The sequence below is a fragment of the Trachurus trachurus genome (genome assembly GCF_905171665.1).
Source record: "Trachurus trachurus genome assembly, chromosome: 21".
In the NCBI taxonomy this organism is placed as follows: Eukaryota; Metazoa; Chordata; class Actinopteri; order Carangiformes; family Carangidae; genus Trachurus; species Trachurus trachurus.
The window spans coordinates 14,384,555-14,408,039 of NC_139899.1; the positions used below are offsets into that span (position 1 = coordinate 14,384,555).

Below are 23,485 nucleotides of genomic sequence, written 5' to 3' on the forward strand. Positions count from 1 at the left end.
TGCTTTGACTGGAGTTAATGGCCGGCTTATGAGGCACAGGGTAATGTAATGTAAGGTGTGTATGAAGCTAAACTATTTTTGTCCTGTAGGCTAGGCTACCCTGAATTGATCCTTGGTGCACAACAAATTGAAATGCAGAAGAGGTAGAGAGGCCATTGTAGTCTCTGTTGCCTCAGTTGGGTGGTCGCATCATGGGTCTAATTGTGAATGAATTCTGTAAAGTGTTTGTTAAAGTGAAGGTGTGTGATCCACAGAAAAAAGCTTCCCAACATATTGTCAGATCAACAATCCTGCATTATTCTGTAAGCAGCATTTTTGTTGGTTGATATTGAGTTAAATTTAGGTTTATAATAACCACATACCATCTCCTGTTTGTTAATGATTAGGCTATGTAAAATGTTAAACAATTAGACTAAAATTTGTAAAGAGATGAGCAAATCACATACTATTTGGTTAAACAGTTTTTAATGTTATCGACCCATACAAATACAGTCTGGTATCATCTTGGTATGTTTTTTGTTGTTGTTGTTGTTGTTGTTGTTGTTGTTGTTGTTTTTTACAATCTATGGTATGGTGCTATAGATGGTGCCCAAACACAACACTTTTTTTTAATGTTAATTTAAGGTATCAACAAAACTCGTGGCAAAACTTGATCAAACAACTATAGCTTGTCTGATAGTGAAGTAATTTGCCCATGATGGAAACACACTGAAAGATGAAATCACCTAACGTTAGCCAGGCTACCTGAGAATCATGGCCTGTGGAGACCTTTTTCTTTTTTTTTATAAACAGTGGAGAGACACATCCCTCCATTTGTGTATCCATGGATGGGAGTTTCATAAATCTTTATCAAAATGGGTTACAATTCCAAAAGTTTCCTTACCTTATTTGTGTTTTTACCTCTTTTTTCCCCTCTCAAGCTAGCTCACCAGTCATATCTCACTTACCTAAAGTTTCCCTAACATAAAGTAACGTAGAATTTAAAGTTTTTAACGGAAATATCCGTTATCTTTTTTGACTGTGTCGGCATCACCTAGCAACCGCCCACCTCCATGTGTCGGCTTGTTTTCTGACGTCACTTCCTGCGCGGTAGAAACTGAATCCGTGAGGAGGTTGACAACTAGCTTCAAACTAGATTTTAACTTTTTTACAAGCTTTACATTTCGCCGTCTGCAGATCACGGTCGGGTCACCAGTCGGACCATGTATGAACGCCCACGTTCCCACCACCACCGAGACGCTGCTGGTGTATTTAGTTCATAGTTTGACTGTTGACGCCCTGACTAGCTTACCGTAGTTAGCTGTTGCCATTAGCAGTGCAGTAAGTTGTGGCGTTTACTGACTTTCAGCATCGTAGTTGTTCTGACGGGACATATGGGTCTCCGTGATCCACGTGTTTGCAGGTAACTCGACGTATTGGCTAGCTGTGACTGACAGCCATCGGGGTTTTTGAACAGTTTACTTGTAGCTGTTAGACGGCAGCATGTCTAATCAGCTGACTGCAGAGCAGCAGCGAAAGATTGAGGAGAACAGGCGGAAGGCTTTAGAGAGACGAGCCCAAAGACTTGGACAGGCTGTCAGCACCGATAAGCAGACCTCGGCTGGATTTAGCATTACTTCATCACACATACAGCCCCAGAAACAGACTGTTGCTCCGCATCCTGCTGCACCAGCCCCTCACAGAGACGCATCCAGCTCAGTTACTGCACCAAAACGCTTTATCCCCCCTCCCCAAAAACAGTCGCAGAACTTCAGCAACCAAAGGCAAGGTTCACAGCATCAGCACTTGTCTGGCAGTAGCATCCAGATCAACAACACAAACTCTGCCTCTTCTAGACAGGTGAGATTTGATTTTATCATTCATTATTTGGGTGAAATGGGGATATATATATATATATATATATATATATATATATATATATATATATATATATATATATATATATATATATATTTTTTTTTTTTTTTTTTTTTTTTTTTTTTTACTGATGTCATTTAATGTCTTTCTTCACAGATACAAGTTATTGACCCTCTTCCTCATGTGAGAAATCAACATGGAAGCAGCCCTGTATTGTCTAGTGGAGGAAGCATTGGAGTGAAACCAGCTCAATCCAAACCTAACCTCACATCCAGCAGCTCTGGTGGTGCAACAGGGTCATTCTACAAGCAAGGAGCAAGTAGACCAGCTCAAAGCTCTGTGGCACAGCTTCCCTCAAGCTCATCGACTTTGAGTGCTGTACCTGCAAAGAAGCCTGCCATCTCTGTGAGAGGAAAATGCCTATCTCACTCAGAGGGCCGCTTCAGAGTAGAAGTGAGCTACCATGCTGAACTTATTGCTGCTTTCAAATCCATCCCGTCCAAGACCTATGGTAAGTAACTATTTACCAATATAACTTGGTGGTTTTGCATCTGAGATTGCTTTACATTTTCAACCTTAGGGAAACGCTGACAGACATATTGGAACATTGGAGCATAAATACAAAAAAGTTGCTAGATTTTTTTGTCTTTGAACTCTGATCAAATGAATAAATCAGTCAAAACATTAGGTTCTACAGCACCGTTTGTCAAATAGCATCAATCATTTTTGCATACAATTTGTATGATCATCTGAATCTCTGTGTCATCTTCTGTGATAATAGATTTGATAAAGTTTTGTACTCTTTCAGAACCAGCCACAAAGATGTGGAATTTCAGCCTTGAGGACTATCAACAGCTAAGTGTGTGCATATGGGAAATATTCACAGAAACTTGCTTTCACATTTTTTCTCAGAAGAAGCCTAAATTTAAATGCATGAGTATTTATGAATCTTGTCTGAATTGCAGTGGAGGAGGCAGCCTCTATTGCCTCTGTGTCTCTGAGGCCTCTGGAGGGGATGGAAGCGCTAGATGTTGCGGCAGCTACTAGCCGAGCTTGTAACGGTGCCGCACTGGGAGCGCTGCTGAAGCTGTGTAATGGCTGGCAGAAACCTGGAGCCACTCTGCAGGGCCAGTGCATCCTCGTCTCTCAGACAAAGTTTGAAGTTGACATCGGTTACCATGTTGATGTCATCGCAGCCTTCAAGCAAATGCCAACAAAGAACTATGGTACCAGTGGCTTCATGTGATTAATGTCCTTTTTCTGTTCTATTCACATTTTATGTCTGCTGGTGTTAAATATCTTTTTATTTTTTTGTTGGATCGGCAGACATGAAGACACGAAAGTGGAGCTTTTCACTTGAGGATTACAAGAGACTCAGTGAGTAACGTTTGCTTTATTTAGCCGGTTTACCTCTGAGCTTGTCTCTGTTGCATTTGCCATCTTGTCTGACCATTCGGTGTTCCATACACAGTGGATCTCCTCAGTGGGATAGCAGCAGTGGAGGTGGAGCCTCTGCCCAGGGCAGTAATCCAGGCTTTCTCTGCCAGGTTTGATGGGACTGAAGCCAGGTCTTTAGACGTCCCTGATGCAGACCTCTCCAGCATCGACCCCTCACTCACCCGCAGCCTTATGCCCTTCCAGAGGGAGGGAGTCAAGTAGGTGTCTTTGAGCAGCCATAAATGGTCTTTCTGCACGATGTAGCCAACAACTCAATACCGGGAGAAATCTATTCATCTGTAATTTCCAAATGAAGAGGTGTTTTCATTTTCATTTAAGTCAATATTTTAGTGCCATTCTTTAGTAATATCAAATATGTCTATATAAGGGTTTGATCAATGTGACTTCCACTTACTGTCCTGTAGTAGCTTTTAATGTTGGCACTTGTTTGTGTCCCTGTAGTTTTGCAGTCTCTAAACAGGGCCGCCTCCTCTTGGCTGATGACATGGGCCTGGGAAAGACGGTGCAGGCCATCTGTATAGCAGCCTACTACAGGAGTGAGTGGCCTTTACTGGTTGTGGCTCCCTCCTCTGTGCGATTTACCTGGGCAGAGGTAATAACAGGCAACACTGTTTCTGTTATTCCATGGCTACATCCACACTAACTTTCAGTTTTAACACGTGCCACTCGTCCCATGAGTATTATGGATGCCACAGCATGCATATTACTCACATAATATTCAGGTGTGTTAGTCTGCGTAAAAAATATTGCGTTACAGAGGTAAAAATCTGTTTTCACTTTAAACGCCATTTCAAACTTGTGGAAAGTATTGGCGTGGATGTAACCCAAATATTGTGCCAAGATGAAAAATAGCTCATTACTTAGTAGGTGTTGGAGTTTATCACAGAGTTTCCACTTAATGGTATCATTAAGTCAGCAGGCACTGACTAAAGCATACCCTTCCAGTCTCCTCTGACAAAAGCTCTGCCCTACACATTATAATACTAGTTTCGGCTTAAAGCTCTCCACATTTGAGGAATGTTAATACTGTTCCCCCAGGACTACTTGCACTGTTAGGTACTTCATCTTCAGTAGGGAAGATGGCAGTATTGAATTTCATGCTTCCATTTCTCTATCCCATGGGTGCAGATGTGTAACTTGAATTATTTGTTTAATGCTCTCTCACTGATATCTGCTTTTCCTGACATTAAAGCTGAAATATATTGTTGACTAGCATTGCAACTGACAATGTTTTCATTATGATGAATCTCGTGATTATATGAGGAAGGTGATATATTTAAAGTGCTCGTACTATGGTAGCAACAGTTCGAAACACAAGGCTGTTAGGTATGTCAAAGAAAAGCAGAAAATTATTTGAAAAAGTTTTGAAAAAAGGGACTCATCAACATGTTTACTTTACAAAAATGAAATGGCTTATTGATCATCGAAAATAGTTGCAGATTTTTTTATTTGCCTGATCTTTTTGGCTTTTGTTGACACCTTTTGGGGCTTTTATTTTAAAGACAGTTGATAGCAGATAGTAGATAAGCACACAGGTGCAGGGGTTATAACATAAAGCCACTGTTGTGCCCCCCACACTGGGGATCATTATAATGTCAGTGCACCTTTGTCCTCATTTTCCTTCCACAATTTCAATACTTGTTAATTTCAGAGTTCATCTCAGGTTTCCTTTTTATTCTCTTCTCTGCTTAACTCGCAGTAGCATTAACAGGCTGCACTAACAGTACATTTTCAGAAGAGCTTTGCTCGACCGTCTGTCTATTGACCAGACAAGGCAGTCTGTTCTCTAAATAGATATCTTGGATAAAGTACAGTCCCCCAATCAGGAGTTGGAATCACAGTAGAGTTTAGTCACAGGATGTTGTCCCATTAAAGGACACTTAGTCTGTCTGGCCTGGCTCTTATCTGCACTGTTAGTCTTGAGCATTTGGCCAAATCTACTACAAAGCATGGGAGCTATAACTTCCTGAGGTTAAACTAGTCTGACAGGCGAATGAAGAACATGTAAGTGAATTGTCAAAGTCATTTGGGCCACAGTGAACATTTCTCCAAACCACACGATTGGTTGTTCGTAAATGGAAACACTGTGATAGTAGTTAGGATGAATTATTATAGTATGTGACATTCAAACCAGTGGTCAGTGATGGAGATTATTCTCAATGATGCTCATTACATCATAGATTTCATTAATTTCAGAGATCGGCATCATGAGCACAGCTTGAAAATCAGCAGTGTTAATCAGGGGAGTTCTGTTTCACTCTGTATCTCTGACATGAGCGTTATCCATGTATCTAGGCCTTCACACGCTGGCTCCCCTCCCTGAGCCGTGACAGCATCAATGTGGTGGTGAAGGCTAAAGACAACCTGCGGTCTGGTTTGGTGAACATCATCAGCTACGACCTGCTGAGCAGGATGGAGAAGCAACAGCCGGGAAACCACTTCGGTGTTCTCATCATGGTCAGCAGAGTGTGGTTGGACTGTGTAGTCGGTTGACTAATAGATTGATTTTAGATACAATTTTGCCTTGTGATGCGGTTCTGTTATAAAAAAAATGTGTTTTTATCATTTTCCACAGGATGAGTCCCATTTTCTGAAGAACATAAAGACTGCTCGTTGTAAAGCAGCATTGCCTCTGCTGAAGGTGCTTTTTTTCTCTTATTTCTCATCTAGATTTGTTACTGGATTCATTATTTGCTGCCTTAGACAAAGAAGTAATACTTCATTTGTTAGTGGTGTTTCTTATTGGAATACCCGAGTGAATCTGTTCACAGTTTTGTTCACAGATGATTCACTTTGGTTGCACTTTTCTGAGTAAATGTTGCCCAAGGAAAGTTTCTTTTACATTAGGTCACAAATCAGATTTGGGGGTGTTCCAGTTTTTGCAAGCTATATTATTCTGACAATTCATTAAAACATTTGGAAAAAGCTCAAGATTTACATCAAATTAGCAGGCAGTCATAGCTTGGGCAGTTGACCAGTTGGTTTGATTTTCATGGCAAACCAGACTTGGGAATTCTGCCATCAGACAACTAGCTTTTTATTTTTAACTCTAACAAACTAATCTGGACTTATTCTTGTATTTATGTGCGAAGTGAAACCAAAATTTGAGAAAAGAAAATGAACAGGCGATTCGAATGTAAACAAAGGGGTTATGTCAACACACTAACATGACACTAGGGAAGTTTTCCATATATTTCCCATATACTGGTTAGTTTTTTAGCAGTTGTATGTTATAAACCTGTATTAACCTCTGCTTGATGCTTCATATTGTAGTGTAACAGTTAGAAAAGATCAGTGCTGATAGAGGGGTGCACTCTGATGTGTTTCACATTTTGATTGAAGCATTATACTCCTGTACAACAGTTGTTGCACTATGCTAGTATCGAACAGATCAGCAACTGATGCTGATGGGATCATGGCACTAATGCACAATTATCATTGTGTAACTGTATTAAGAGAAACACTGTTTTGTTTTTGTAATGTATATGAATATTGGCTGGGAACAGCTCCAAAAACAAACACAGAAGCTAAAACACTGCAGCATTTGGCTTCTGGTTTGGTTAAATTTCTCTTGGTTGGGTTTAATTTCTTGCTCTGTCATCTAGACTCTCTCGGTAGTGGTCTGATCAGAACTGTTTTTTCCATCCGCAGGCGGCAAAGAGAGTCATTCTTCTGTCTGGGACCCCTGCCATGTCCAGACCCTCTGAGCTCTACACCCAGATTCTAGCTGTCAGACCTACGCTCTTCCCTCGCTTTCATGATTTTGGGATTCGCTACTGCAATGCCAAACAGGTAACCTAAGTCCAATTTGTTCCAGTGTGACGCTTAATGCTGCTGAGCTGTAATTCCAGGACACCTCAGAGCACAGAGAAGACTGCAGATGAGGGATTAGCAAGAATGTATTTATGTGCAGTGCTTACATTGTAAGTTCACAGCTCCTTGAAGGCAGTGTTGAATATGTGCATTCAGGTGTTAAAATTTGACAGATGTGCTGACATTGGCCCTAAGAGGTCAATACAAGTTAAGAAAACACATGCAAATACACAAATGTGGTAAAAGCGATGATGTTTTCAGGGTTTGCAGCATGTTTGTATATCGGCATCTATTTTCTTGCAGTTGCAGTGTGTTGAGCTCTCAGGGCCGCCATAGAGAAATAGCACAATAAGATTTTAAAGGGAAATTTGTTCACTGTGAAGGCAGTTTATGTCCAACAGTGTGTACAGAAAAACTAAAAACTGAACTTGTAGGTTATTTAGAGTACAAAATCTGTTTTATTTTTGCCCCATTTTTGCCCCACATTTGGCACCTACATCTCCTTAATTAATTTTAGTGAGCTCAACAGGGAATGCGCTGCACGATTTAAAGGTCAATTACCCCCTAATTTGGCCGTGATGACTCATTTTGAAAACTGTGGAAAAATTGCATGAGAGAACATGTTTCATTTCTGCATCAAGAAATCTGTGTTGTTTAGTTCCTTTCTCCTGGTCCCTAGTTCACTGTTATTTAAAAAAAAATCCAGGTAAAGCAAGGTGAACCTTAATGTATATTCCTTTATCCGAATTCCCTTCCCAGATGACTTGGGGCTGGGACTACTCAGGTTCCTCCAACCTTGGGGAGTTGAAACTGTTACTGGAGGAGTGTCTGATGTTGCGGCGTCTCAAATCTGAGGTCCTGTCCCAACTTCCCGGTAAACAGCGCAAGGTTGTCACGGTGACCATAGATGGGATCAACACTCGCACAAAAGCTGCGTTGTCAGCTGCTGCCAAGCAGTTAGCCAAGGGACATGGCAACGTAAGTTATGAATGTTTCCTGGAAAAAAACAGAAACATGAATCTATTTTAAAAAAAAAGAGTATCTGCAGACCTTTTTCTAGACTGGTAAGTAAACAGCTGTTGTAGCTCTAGCAACAACACAAATGTGACTGACATACAATTCTGATGTACAGTATTTTAAATAAAATAAACATTAGACTGGTTATCCTGTTGCCTCAAAATGAAATGCAGTAGTGTTTCTTCTTCCAATGGTGTCTTTGTGATTGAAAAGGCATGACGGGTAGGAAAAGGTTGAAGAACCCTTGATGTGCCCAGGGAGGTCAGATGTATTGCTTCTGTCCTCTTCACTTGAGCGCCTCCTTTTAAACCAACCCAGAATACTCCAGCGAGCCGTCTTTTAAGAGCGTTCATACACTCCGATGGGAATGAGCTGCTGAGCTTGATTGTGCATAATCACACTGCTCCTCAGAGTAATGGCAGTCTTATCAAATCATCAAACAGAATCTCCTGTCAGTTCTTATCTCGTGTCGTTCCTTATCTTTTTCCTTTTCAGAAAATAGAAGAGAAGGAAGCCCTCCTCGTCTTTTATAACCATACAGCTGAAGCCAAGCTACAAGCTATTATGTAAGTACAAATCCTTTAATGGTGGGGAGCAGTTTAGTCAAATCATCTTAGATTTGGTGAGCAGTGATATTCACATTAAATTTGAATAAATGGTATATGGTAAAGTATAAGGAGTATAAGGTGAATCAGTCTATTGTCAGACCATTGGGATTGTGCACTGTATTCAAAATTAAGTGAAGAGTTAACATGAGTGCTGTTTGTGTCACTGACAGGGAGTACATCACTGACATGCTGGAGTGCGGGAGGGACAAGTTTCTAGTGTTCGCCCATCATAAGTTGGTCCTGGATCATGTCACCTGTGAGCTAGGGAAAAAGGTGAGTGAGACGCAGAGATCTTAATGTGGCTGCAGATGCCAAGAAATACAACTGTGACAGAAAAGTCTGCATTTAACTTTTACCTGTAACTGAGATGAGAGGATGTGGGTGGATGGAGATGAGAGTGTGGGCAGGTCTGAGCAGCACATTTGAGCTTAATATTACCTCTATCCCTCCTCATTTTGCAAGTTATATAAGGACAGATTTGTTAAATCGGTTTGTTGATTTGTTCTGGCTCACCACTTACGACCATTTGGCTTTGGTGGGTGTTTTTTACGGGATAATTGTTGGTTAGAGATTACAATGGCCTTTCATTTCCTCTACAGAACGTCAGTTTCATCCGTATCGATGGGGCCACTCCATCAGCTGAGCGACAGCAGCTGTGTGAGAGATTTCAGCACACGGCTCAGACCTGTGTGGCTGTGCTGTCCATCACTGCAGCTAACATGGGTCTGACCATGCACGCTGCAGACCTGGTGGTCTTTGCTGAGCTTTTCTGGAACCCTGGGGTAAAATACTGCACCTTCATTCAGTCACTGTTGTATTGGGTTATTTAGGCTCATTACTATTTAAGACTCAGTTCTGGTCCTGGCCCAACCTCTTATCTTTCTTCGCCTTTTAGGCCTATATATGGTTTTTATTATAAGGTTGAGTCAGACACTCCATTTGAACCGTGTAGGCACCTGTCCCCAGCCAAGGGAGCTCTGTTAAAAAAAACATTTTATTCTATCTGCAAATGTCAAATGGCAGACGAAGAACATTAAAGAGGGACTGGTTAGGAAAGTAAAACATTTAGCAGCTTCAAACACTGAATTCCCCCCCCCCCCCCCCCCTGGAATTGAGAAAACAAGACAATTTTCACTCTTCAGGTGGACATGAATGTAATTCCAGATCAATGCCTGTGTTGTTCTTTGTCTTCTGGTTACATAATTATGTTATGTTTTGCCATCACATCAGGGTTATCTATCTGCCACATAATGTATTATTATATCTGTCCATTTGATTAGATGTTTCTGTTGTTGTTGTTGACGCTGTGTAACATCATACAGATGCATCCATTTCACAGAAGTCCACCTCCGTCTGTCAGAGTGCTGACTGGAGCTGAGAGAAGGCAGGAAACATTTAGAAAAAGCCCAAAATGCTTTCATTTTTTTGCATTGCTTAAAGAATGTCTTTTATCTGCAGGTCCTCATTCAGGCAGAGGACAGGGTGCACCGTATTGGACAAACCAGTAATGTGAACATTCACTACCTGGTTGCCAAGGGAACTGCTGACGATCACCTGTGGTATGTGTCAATCCCAACATGGTCCAACTACATGGATTATTATGGGCATTCAAAGTGTTTTCTGCCACAGTCATCATCAGTCTTTCACTACTGTTATAGCCAAACCTTCAACAGCAGGGGGTCGAGTTAATGAGCCGTCTGACACGCACATTGTAAGAAACAGTGAAATTAAATTGTGTCTGCTTCTATTATAATTATTTATTCATGTATTGATCCAGGCCAATGATCCAGGAAAAAATGAATGTCTTGGAGCAAGTGGGTCTGTCTGAGTCAAACCTCTCAGACAACGCACTGAACGCCAGCTTCCACTCCAAGGTACATTCTGCATTTGTACAGAAATAAGCTGCATGTAATGCAAATAAATAGCATGTTTTTTTTTTTTATGTGGATTAAGCACATTCACTTGAGACTAGCCAGGACAAACACAGCTTACATAGCTAAACCAACCGTATGTCTGTCGTCTTAAACCTGATTATTTGGATTTGTTCAGGACCCTAACCAGAGGAGCATCATGGAGATGTTCCAGAGATCTTTCACGGCGGATGACGACATAGACGAAGCCATGCTACTGGAGGCTGCAAATGACTGGGAGGACAATCCACATGGAGACAGTTCTGCTCAACAACACGCCGTTGTCGGACAAAGCCCCATGCGAAGGAGCATCAAAGACTTTTTCAGCAGATGATTCATTTCAATGTCATTTAGTTTTCTTTAGTTTAGTCCTAGTTTCTCAGCATATCATGCTAACTGTTTTGTACTTTAAATAATGTATAATAGAAGTTGTGTTAATCTACTGTAAATATACCTCTGTGTGTCTTTTTTTTTTTTGCTGATTAAAGAAAATTAATAAATGTGTCAAGGCCGTTTCCTGAGAATCCTGTAATCTACCTGACCTTATTGTTGTGACTGGATGTATCCACAGCACAGATTTTTTACTTCAGTGATTCCTTTAGCGCTGAGTTTCTTTTTTCATGTTGCTGATCATTCTGCATCATGTCTCTGCAGTAATCTTAGCTGGGTGCCTGCTTCTAAGTAGAGGAGCCACAGAACTAAATCATCTCCATTTATAAAAGGCTTGACTGTGGACTGATGAATATCTAAACTCTCAGGAGACCCCTTCAGCTTTATGCAAATCAACAATTCCTGGTCATAAATCTTTTGAGATCTCATCCTTTTTCTTTTGCAGAGCTTGACTCACAACAGCAGTTGTTTCTTGTGAATAGCAAGAATTGGACTGGTTTGAAAAGTTAGCTTCGGTTAATGCCATTAACTGAGAAGTTCACATACAGTAATTTTTTTTAAACTTACCATAGTGAATTTTTAAATGATGTTTTTGATAAGAAAAATCCAATGCTTTGAATGTCACCAGTTTAAATAGATTGTGTCCATAGTTGAAGAGCTGACCATGTTTTTAGACAGATTTATATATTTCCTTAGTTTTTCTTTCCACTGCATAAGCTGATTAATTTCAACATTAACAGGGTTAAAATACAGCTTGAGCAATTTGTGCCTGTCATTATCACGCTAACAGGAAAAATATCCAAGAATACTTGAGTGTAATCATTCTCACAGCACTGTAGAAGTTAACACTGATATCAACAATTTATTTCAACATGGATTGAACAGACACTGATGTTTTCTGGTCTTACACTGAAATTATCATATGGTGAATGTATCGTCACATGATCCTGTTCTTAGTCATGGTGATATAAATACCATCAGGTACTCCTTTTCACCAGATCAGGAGTATTGGTCTCAAAATATGACAGATAAAAAGTGGAAATGTCAGATTTGTTTGTCATATGTACAGTATGTCATGATTACAATACAAGAAAAGTGAAAATATGAGGTGCGCTGATTCAGTTTGAGTGCTCTGGATTGGACAAGATTTGAACTACGCGTCACCTGCAAAAAAAAAGGAAGGATGATTAGATCAACTCCTGACCTGTGATAGACAAAATATCCAGTGGTGGAAATTTATACCTGGTTTTCCATTACTGACACACTGCTGAGGCTGAGGTTTTACTTTTAATGTGATATGTTTATTGTTGACAGATGACCAGAACCTTACAGAATTGATTAGGCCTGCCTGTTCTCAGATTGACAAAATGGTGCAAAATGGAGTGTGGGATACATGGCTGTATACGTCTTCATGCATCTTTGATCGTGACTTCAACTTGAACATTCAGAATTTAAAGGACTTTAATTGGGCAAGCTAAAACCCTTCTGTGCATACCTTCATGTTGTTGATGGTTATCAGTCATTCTCTCAGTTGGAGATGGTGACATTTCTGCGTTTCCATCTGCAGAGTTGTCTTGCTCTTTAGCTGAAAGGAATTGATCTTTACTCCAAATTGAAGTCTGAGGTACAGAATGTGTCATTTCAACCACAGAAATATGGCTAGATGAAATATCATTTCCAGCAGGATAAAAGCCAACACAAACATAAAAAAACATCTGAGCAAAATTGTTATTTATACGGAACCAGATGGTGTGACAGATGGAAATGACTGTCATACACATCATATGATTACCTGAAATGGTTCTGTCTGACTCTCCATCACCAGCAGGCTCTGCATCTGAACAGATGTCACCGAAGATAAAACAGATCTTCTCCTCCGCATGCTGCTCATTTGAGGCACCATGAACTGAGTTGTGGAGGATGTCGGAGGCAAACCGGGCCCTCAGTGAATTTGGGGATGTGGACTTAGCTTGGGCAGGGTCTGTGGGGCCCATCATGGCCCTCCACTCCTCCACTGCATTTTCCTTACTCAGGACAAGCATCATACAAGGACCCCTGAAGCAAACAATGATGGGATGTTCACATAGCAGACAGAAGTAAATGTCACTTAAACCAATTCCAGGTACTGTAAAGATATTGTTGGAATATAACATGACATAATACATATTGTCAGAATGAGCAGTGCTGCAACACGTCTCCTGCAACATGTCTCCTTTGTTACTTTGGATATAATATATGTCCACCAGCAACATGATACCAAACACAACAAAAGACCATTTTAACTCACAAAATGAATTGTAATTAAATTGTCAAGAGCCACAATGGGACACCCTCTATTATTACAACAGGTAGCTTTTGACTACACCCTCCAACTGGGCACGTATTTGGTGAATTGCTGGTAAAAATGTGTCCCAATGAAATGTAACAATTGTTTCAACAGCAGCACACAGCAACACTATATTTTAATATGTAGCAACAGCTACCTCTAGATGAGAACTGAGGTGATCTGCAAATCTGTACAAAACCAGTACTTTCTGGAACATGCTTTAAATAAATTGTAAATGATGTTTCCTTGGTCAGAATATACAGCTTCAACTGGGATTCCCTGGGAGCCAAATAGATTAGGCTGTAACCTATAACATCACTGGTCTGCGTTTGAGCTGGTGACCTTTGCTAGATGTAGCTCCCCGTCTCTCTCTCCTCCTAATTTGTGTCATCTCTTACTCTCTAATAAAGGCAGAAAATACCACAAAAAAAACACTAACTGAAAGTAAATTCAAGCTGACCCTGAGCTACCTTTACTGTCAGTAAACAGTACTGACAATAAAGGTACTGTAGTTTCTGTGGCCAAAGTGCCCAGCTGAACCCATCTCTCTGCCCATTGTGTCCGAGCAGTTGTGTAACAACCAAGTGAAGGGGCTAATCGGAGCGGAAGATAACTCTAAAATCTAGATGTGCGGTGGAACAAAGAATGAAATTGAGATGGACTTCTTAGCCACTTGCCTGAGGATGCCTTGATTCTAAGCTGCTAATATTACGGCTAAAGTGCTGATAAAACTTAGAGCAGCAACAGGGATGAGGGCCGGTCTGCTGTCGGCCAATTTGTGCACGGGGACAAACTAACCGACACATGAATTCCACCAGCTGGCTGAAGAAAGGCTTCTCCCTGTGTTCTTTGTAAAACTCTGCAGCCATTTCCCTCGACAGCACTGTCTCCTTCAGCTGTGTCACCGAAAAACCACTGGTGTGGATCTCCTCCAAAATCCTCTCTGATAGAGGGAATAGAAATATTAGAAAGACGATATGATTACAGTATGTGTGCATGTATATGAGCAAAATTGAATTTGGACGTTTCAGTGTTGCATTAAATGACCAGAAAGGACCTTTGTGCTCCTCCATGGCATCAGGTTTGATTACAGCCAGTGTCTGCTGTTTATGGAAGAAGAAGTTGATCTCTCGCTCTGCCTCTTCTTGGCTTGTGCTGCCATGTAGCTGGTTGATGGCCTCATTCTCCGCAGAAAACTTGGCCCTTAGACTGAGTGAGGAGGGTTACAGAAGCCAGAAATACAATTTAGCTATTGATTTTTTATACTTTTTTAAAAAGTGAAGTGAAGAACATGGTGTATCAGAAAGAGGAGGAGGAGAGAGATGACAATAAAAGTGTGATTGTTGATTGTCGGAACAAAAAGGTAATACCTTTATCACTTTAAAAACTTAGAAAATCTGACACATTTAAAACAAGAATAAAATCATTCAATCATTTCTGCGTGTGAATGAATAATCACACATAACTCACCAATCAGGACTCTCCTCTTTGGCTTTATCAACATCAGAAGGACCAAGGATGCTCTGCCAGTGTTGGACAGCCTCTGTTCTGGCCAGAGCCAAAGCGAGCACTGGGCCACTGTAATCACAGACATTTTCAATACAAGTTTGCAGTAGCATACTCCTCATCAGATTATTTTCTTTTAGAGCATTGTAAGTTACCTGGTCATGCTTTTTAGCAGTGCAGGGAAATAGTCCTCGTCAACATGTTGGAAGTAAAACTGTCTGACCTGTTCCTCTGTCATCATCACCTCTCTTTGGAGAGCCACCGTGAAACCAGACTTGTGGATTTGGGCCAGGATTTCATCTGCAGAACCATAGATGGGAAATAAGTCATTTATAACACAGATAGCTACTTTTGTTATGGAAGTGTGATCAAATCTTCCTCCAGTGACTCATTAACAAATATCAGACTACACTTGTATTATTCAAAACCTTTGCAGAGGGAATTTTAGAAAAGTCCCATTAAGTAATATGAACCACCCTTGCGTGTTTCTCTACTTGCATACGTGTGCACTTGTGTTTGTGTGTTTGGCACGGGCCCTACCTCTGTTCTCTCTGGCAATGTCAGGCCGGATAAGAGCCAGTGTCCTCTCCACATGCTCTTCCTCCCCATCCTGCTCCGTTACTAAGGCTGTCCTAAAGTTGGGGAAGAAGAAGGCGAGCTCCCTGCTGGCTTGGTCGCTGTCCTCGCTACCGTGCACTGCGTTGAACAGTGTCTGTGTGCCGTATTGTGCCCGCAAGCTGCAGGAAGCCAGGGGGGGAAAGGAGAGGAGAGCAGATGGTTGCTCGGCTGGTACTCAACCAGAGAGAAGCATAATGTTTGGGTGTGTCTGATGGAGCAGGCGAGAATGTGCTGTTTATTCTCTTTTCCAGACTTAAGTCTGAGATAGTTTCACACTGTTGCGCTCAACAGTGCATGAATAAATATCACTACAAACAAATGTTGGTTTTTACAGATATACATGGAATTATTATTTCATCATGCTGCATCTAACAGTTTTAATTTTTTTTCTTCTAATATTCTTTTATAAATGGAGCATATGTTTAATTTCCAGTTACTAACCTTTCTGGCTTTTCTCTCCTGGCTTCCTCTATGTCTGCTGGGCCGATGAACCCACGCCATGCTGGTATAACATTGGCGGAGCCCTCTGCCTCAGACAGTACGAGAATATGGGACGGACCACTAGACATAAACTGCACCAAGTCCTCAAAGCAATCCTGTGAACCACCATCAGAGCAGGCAGACACAGTATGTTAAGGACACTGTTTGTATCTCGCACATTCACAGACAAGATAGGAGAGATGAAAATTAGTATATACATAGACACTTATGTTGAAAAAATAAATAAATCAGATAGAACACAGATTGTGCAATACAAACAATGTACATTTTTACAGTTCCATGGACGTAAATGTCTTACCTAGCCTATTCCCTATACATATTCTGTGTTTCTGAATCTCTAATCATATAGCCTCCGCTCAAACAGCACCATAAGCAAAACATAAAATAAAAAAGCTGCTTACATGGCAGCTCTATTTTGAGCCCTGTGCAGTGATGCAGATGGATGTGTGATGTATTGCAAACTCATTGGAACAATTTTTGAACTGGTCATGACTGCTTCCCCATTAGGACGTTGACTCAGAATTCAAATTGCCCACTCTGTATAAACATATATTGAACCCATCAGCAGTCTGACTGGTGTAGTCTCTATAGTGAAAATATGCACACATTACCATTGATTAAATTATTTTCAGTTTAGATCAATAAACTTTACTCAGCCAAATGCAGTTTCAAATAGTGTGAAATAGCTTGACTTAATTTTAAAACCGGATTTACTCATTTTTAAGACAGGGTTTACTAAATTATGATGAGAAATAACCTCAGATAGATTTAATTACATCCTTTTGATGTAATCCAGGCATATGATGGAGATGTATCATATAAATCAACACTTGATGAGCATATTGTGATCATCCTATAATTCTATTCATTCAATTCACTACATCATACCTCTGCTGCTTTGTGCTGGTAAAAATCTCGAGCCTCAGCCTCGGTCAGCGTGCGTTCCTCATGGGCCAGGATCTCAAACCCAGCATCTTGAATCTAGTCAGGAGAGTCATGTCGACATAATGAAATTAAGTCAGCAGGAAGGCTTGAGACAATCATGTCCTCTCAGAAAGTGAGCAGTGTTAGTCTCTGTGTACCTTCATAATGATCTCATTTGCCTTGCCGTGAGCAACGGCATCTGGTTTGATGATGGCAACTGTGTAGGATTTACTAGCTGGAACTGCAGGAGAAGAGAGCAGCTTGAGTGATGATAAGGAATGCTGATAGAATTCAACATGGCACACAGAATTGCCAGCAGACAATGGTAATCATAGTTATTACAATAACAACAGCAATAACAATGAAAAAATGGCAGGTAATATGAAAATATTGTTTCAATGATACCTATTACACTTTCTTCATACTGCTGAGGTGCCTCCTCTTCATCTGTCTTCTCATCATTTACCAGACCCTCGTCTTTAACCTGAGGGACACAACAAAATTTATTTAAAAAAACTCAATATCTAAACATGGCTGTCTATAAAAATCTTTCGTATGAATTAACTACAGCTGCAGCCACTGATAATTTTAATACAGTTTAATCTCTCACTTGAATAAAAACAGAGAGGAAACTGTGAAAATTGTCATCCAATTGGCGCACAGGGACACAATGACACATTGATACATTACAAATTGAATGTTTTGTCCATCTCAGCAATCAAAAAAGTAAATACCATGTACCATAAAGAAAAGTTGCAAGTGCTCACGGTACATTTAAGCGGCGGGAACCAGAGAATATTTGGTATTTTGTTCGAAAAATGGCTCAACTCAAAGGATTTGGCTACAACTTAGCAGTGTACACATACTTATGTTTCTGTCTGAGTGTAGCTGTCTAACAGCTTGTTTAAACCTTTCAAATCATGTCCATTGCACAGTTTCCACCTGAGCTTGCAATGGACATGATTTGCAAAGATATGCTGTATCTCAATTGAGATACAGCATATCTTTGCAAAGCAGGGTCAACTATTCAGTACTTGAACAACCTTTTATTGTAACACCTATGCGTTTCCTTCAGTACTATAACAAATCAAAATTTCCTCTGTGAAAAAGGGGCCTGTTTTTTCAGCGAGTGTTTGGATAACTGCATCTGAACCTTTGTGTTTCTAAATGCTCACCACTCTTCGTTCGCCGCCTTGCTGCAGGATCAAATTCTCCTTGGCCAGTTCCTCGACAATCATCTTCTGAAGCAGAGGAGCGTTGGCCCCTCGCAGCACGGCCACCAGCTCCCCACCCTGTTCACCCAACACCTTCTCATTTTTTTGTAGCGATTTTTAATTAAACATAATTGTAATACATGTAAGATACAGAGATGCTTTGACTATGAAGAGAAAGATAACTCTGATAATAGAGTTAATAATAAAAATGAAATAATACACTGAATATCCCATCACCCCCAGAGAGGTCACAACACTAGGACACCCTGTTTTTCTAGCCTACATCATTAGCACCTCTAAGAATTTAAGTCAAGATAAAAAAGAAGACAGGAGAAAAGGGAGAAAAAGTGCCTGGTGTTGTAATCAGTTACCAACTGGCTTCCACAACTTGTCCCTCTTTAATGCCATGTTTTCTACAACATACAGTACAGTAATAATGTTTATTAATGAGTGAAACAATACTCCACTGTAACAATGAGGTATGTGGGCTGTAAATTAATGTGTGACTGTTCTCACCTCTTAATTCACAGTAGGAAATGATCCCCTAAAGATACCCACTGGTTTGCTAATGTAGTTAACATATAATTTACTTCCACTGGTCCTCTCAGATTTCATATTTTACTCCCTTGCTCTTCATTCCTACAGGAGCCAATAAGTATTTTATTGGCAACTGATTCATACAACAAACCTACACTGTTATTCATAGGTTGTTTCCTAAAATGAAACAATGCAGCAGATTTTGTGTACAAAGCACAAAGAGAAAAGACACACATAAAGTTGAATAGAGATTTACTGTACAAACATAACCATTCATCAAGTATGCACACACTCACCCCATAGAAGAGGAAGGTGGGCTCACATTTCCCTCGATACTTCTCCAAAGCATTGATGCTGTCTGCCTCAGCCTGCACCCCACACACACACACACACACACACACACACACACACACACACACACACACACACACACACACACACACACACACACACACACACACACACACACACACACACACAACCACACACACAACCACATACACATACCACTTAAGGTTTTTTTTCCTCATGGTATTGATTTAAATTCTTCACATTTAAATTCACTAGTGGCTTACTGTGGCAAAATGTAAGAGTTCATCACCCAGCTCATTCTTTATTTTTCGCAGGAGACCAACCACGGCTCGACAGGGACCACACCACTGCTGGTACACATCTACAACTAAAGGGAATGGGAGAGGGATATGTGGTGTGTTGCATAAGAGAGAAGGAGAATAGAAAACTGGTACAAACATCCAACCTGCAGTTATCACAGTGAACACAGAGGGGCAGCAGCATACAATAAATTACAGTCACAAAGTCAAGGCTTCAGCAAACAGTGTTTTTTTTTTTTTTTTTTAAGAAGTTACAGCACTGGACAGACTTGTGTTTTACACTTCAGGCCTACCTGTTAAACCTTTGGTTGCAAGCATCTCCTCCCACTGTTCTTGATTTGTGGTACAGGTCTGGACAAGAAAATGCGAATAGGTATTAATTTCAAAGTTTCCTAAAGACAGCTTAAAAACCGAGAGGACAGTTTGGTTACGTGATACATAAAACGTGTCGTGTTTGCTCTCCAACCTGCAGACTCGCCTCTTTCTTCTTGCCTGCCATTTCATTAAGACCGTCGAATTAAGTTGATATGTTTAAAATCAAGCGGCGAGCGATTCACTAAACAGATATTTAATTAGCTGAAGAAGTTAATATCCGGATTTGCTAATACTGTCACGATAGAGAAACTCCTCAGATGCTGCTAAGGGCTTGTTTGGCCCCTGGTTGCTAAGCGACGGTGCCTTCCGCTTTCAGGCGCAATGAGATCTGGACATCCTCTTGAGTGTATGCTTACATGGTTCGTGATAATATGCTCGTGTAATGCTTACAAGGACGCCTTTATTTTGGTTTCGCTACATATCATAACTGACTGACTTTTTATCTCTCTCTCTTTTTACTTTTCTCTGTCTACACACTATTTGTTTGTCTGCAAAATAAAGTTATATATATATATATATATATATATATATATATATATATATATATATATATATATATATATATATATATATATATATATATATATATATATATATATATATATTATAGGATCCTTACAGCGACAGGAAACACAATTTCTATTTATATATTTCCCCAATTCATTTTTTTTTTTTTACTGCTGTGAGTAGCCTATGCTCGTGTGGGGACACATTTATCATATGAGTTTAATTTTGTATATTTATCACCTCACCTCTTATTTCTACAGCACTGGACCTTCTTTAACTCCCTAAATATGAATATGAATTATGAGCTCATACAACAAAATCTTACTGTATGTGGCACTGGCAACCATTATTATAACAATTCTCTCTCTCTCTCTCTCTCTCTCTCTCTCTCTCTCTCTCTCTCTCTCTCTCTCTCTCTCTCTCTCTCTCACACACACACACACACACACACACACACACACACACACACACACACACACACACACACACACACACACACACACACACACACACACACACACACACACACACACACACACACACACACACACTCCCCTTACCCTAACTTGCTACTTGCTAACTAATCACACATAAAATCTTGCTAGCTTGCTAAAAAAGCAGCAGACAGACTAATCCTGCATTACTGTACAGCAGCTGTCTAAAAGACATTCAAAAGAACTGCGGCATGTAATTTGCTGACAGCTGGGGACATTTGAATTTTAATTTCATCAATTGGAGTTCATTTCTAGCCAGTGTTAAATAAGAGATGTTTTCAACATGAACATGAGGCATTTTGGTGCAGTCTGAAATTAGAAAACATTTTTATTAATTATTATGGAAGGCTAGTGAATAAGTCTGAAAATTGTGGAATAAATTCACACAATTCATTGTCATTATAACCAGCAATGAAAAAAAACCCAGTCACTTATTGTAGTTTGAATTGGATTTGTTGATATAGCCAATACCACGGGAAGTATTGAGACAATGATCTCTCACATGTAATTTGCTCAGGTTACATTAAACTTCAGGATAAAACATTCATGTGAATAACGGTAGCTTTATCTTGCTAATATTTGCCCTGGATGCTCTGGCTATTGAGGCAGAGAAACAAAGTGGCAGCAGACAAACAGTTAATAATTCATATAGTGAGGATTCCCATGGTCAAAGAAACAGCTTGACATTTCAGAGTGTTTCCCTTGCCTGGGGATGGTATAAATGTAAAATGTCATACAGTGCAAGAACATAAAATAAATCATGTGGCACCTGAATGTTGTGTTTTCTGTGACAAATGAAGACAATTGTACAATTAATTAATGCATTCTTTTTCATTTGTGCTCTCACTAACACCTAAAACCATGGGAGTGTAGTAGCCTACAAAACCAAACACCAGCCATTCAGCCCTACTGTTTGTACATGACAGGAGCTCTTGAAACAAAAGCTTCCTCCAGAAAAAAGAGTGTAGGCTAACTTACTCATTTGTAGTTGTTCATAAATTAACTTTCACTATTTATGTATTGCACAATGTCTAGGATGGCTATTTATAGGCTACCATAGGCCGCCTACACCAATCCAAGGATGTTTTTCTTAGCCTTTATTCAGACTGATGCCCTCATCACTACCTTGACCAAACTCTCTGGGCCTTCAGTGAAGGTCTAAGAAAAGATAGGCCCACTTATACTCCTAATAAATTATTTTATTGATTGATTGTTCAATTCAATGGTTTTGGTTCAGTTCAATGTTGTTGTTTTTTTGTTTTGTTTTTCACCCACTGGAATAAAAATTCCTATTCTTGTTATAAACGTGTCCTGGCAAACAACGGGGGAAATGGACCACACATGGATCACAATTTTTCTTCTGATGGTATCTGGGTGAATGACACTTCCTGACAGACAGGGCCTTAGTGGCAAAGATGGTAAATAGAGTATCTTTGGTAGTGGTAATGATGAAAGACACTTCTTTGACAGGTGTGTTGGTTAGCCAATCAATCATAATTATTTCCCGACATGACATCTTCCGGCCGGGTATGAATGTAATTGAGCCATGGTGTAGGGGCGACCTGAAAGTCAGCAAAGGAGGGGGAAAAAAGTACAAACTCAAACATAGGCGGAGGAGCTGCAGCCAAGAGAAATGGTGGACATTGTTGAAGAAGATTGTGTGGCTGCTGGGTTAATTAAATTCCGTTTTCAAGATGACCTTTTCAGGAAAAACTTTAAATAATCCGGAAAGGTCGAAGACCATCACCCACTTACTTGGGCAAGCTGTAGCAAGAGCCACAGCGGCTGCTTCGGACCTCCTCTTTCACCAGCAACAGTGTGGGTTAATTAGCTGTTTGTATGGGCTGTGCTGGCATGGACCGACCCCCTGTGTCCTCCCATTTCTGTGTATTACTGTAGCTGCTGAACTCCTACAACTTGTTTCCACCTGTCCGACCCAGCAGAGCTTTACTGTAACATGGACAACCTCGTTAGCCAGCCTAGCTAACGTCAGGCTAACCTCAGCATCAAACACAAAACCACAACATCTTCAACTTCGGACTATTCAACCTCCGCTCCCTTACGAGAAAGGCTCCTCTCCTCCAGGACATCCTGACAGACTGTAGGTAAGGTAAGGTTTTCTCTGTTTGACAGAAACGTTGAAATAATCCAGTGACTGTTCACAGCTGAATGAATCTACTCTTTCTGGGTTTGTTTGGTTTGTTTACATCTGTCAATCCCATGTCTCTGGCAGAGGGGAAGGTCTACCAATCATTTATCACTGGATGATTAGATCATTGCAGTATTATATTTGGTTGAATATGTTTCTGAAAATAGATGATTTGAAACTACATTGTTTCACTTGCCAAGCAAGATGTCTTTGTGGACTGCTTCATGGGCACAAGTTGCTGGTTGTTTGCATTGTGATTGTTTTCAGGTTGAAGTTTGTTCAATTTTGTGTCTTAAATTTGAATTCATGTTGGTTGTTGCAATGTTCAGTATAAAATGTAGCCTATTTTTCATTCATGTGTTGAACCTCCACAGGACATAGGACTCTGGCTATTGTGCATTGTTTGATTGTCAATTGCCATGTGTGGCCTGATGGTCCTAGGCAAAGAGTCTGGGCTCATGGTTGGCCTCTGGTCTTAATGTAGGGTATAAGAGCCTCTTATTGTGTTTTTGTGACAGCAACTAGAATAAAGGAGAAGACTCAGTTTCCTTGCCCAAGGCCACAACCTATTAGTCTACCATTATAATCTTGTACTTCCACACATAGCCTACTAAAGAAAGCCCTATGTGTATGGTGAGTTTATATTGCAACAACAGCAGATGTGGTATAT

At 40.3% G+C, this 23,485-nt stretch overlaps 2 protein-coding genes across 2 annotated transcripts; one reads left to right on the plus strand and one right to left on the minus strand.

Annotated features, from left to right (window-relative positions):
* Window positions 1–1,482: 1,482 nt before the first annotated feature.
* smarcal1 (SWI/SNF related, matrix associated, actin dependent regulator of chromatin, subfamily a-like 1) lies at window positions 1,483–11,167 on the plus strand (the record flags this gene model as incomplete). The annotated part of the gene is made up of 17 exons (XM_083996957.1): window positions 1,483–1,839; window positions 2,014–2,368; window positions 2,666–2,716; window positions 2,823–3,083; window positions 3,184–3,234; window positions 3,329–3,512; window positions 3,757–3,907; window positions 5,611–5,772; window positions 5,891–5,956; window positions 6,967–7,107; window positions 7,888–8,106; window positions 8,641–8,711; window positions 8,924–9,026; window positions 9,353–9,535; window positions 10,212–10,312; window positions 10,531–10,627; window positions 10,803–11,167. The coding sequence occupies 17 exons, from the start codon at window positions 1,483–1,485 to the stop codon at window positions 10,995–10,997; spliced, it is 2,748 nt and encodes a 915-aa protein (XP_083853083.1). The 3' UTR covers window positions 10,998–11,167.
* Window positions 11,168–12,655: 1,488 nt separating this feature from the next.
* On the minus strand, window positions 12,656–19,623 carry nme9 (NME/NM23 family member 9; the record flags this gene model as incomplete). The annotated part of the gene is made up of 15 exons (XM_083996959.1): window positions 19,584–19,623; window positions 19,255–19,358; window positions 18,976–19,047; window positions 18,104–18,220; window positions 17,334–17,412; window positions 17,087–17,169; window positions 16,893–16,985; window positions 15,945–16,099; window positions 15,426–15,622; window positions 15,041–15,185; window positions 14,850–14,957; window positions 14,437–14,588; window positions 14,178–14,322; window positions 12,846–13,108; window positions 12,656–12,672 (listed from the first exon to the last, which is right to left on the minus strand). The coding sequence occupies exons 1-15, from the start codon at window positions 19,606–19,608 to the stop codon at window positions 12,656–12,658; spliced, it is 1,755 nt and encodes a 584-aa protein (XP_083853085.1). The 5' UTR covers window positions 19,609–19,623.
* Window positions 19,624–23,485: the final 3,862 nt, after the last annotated feature.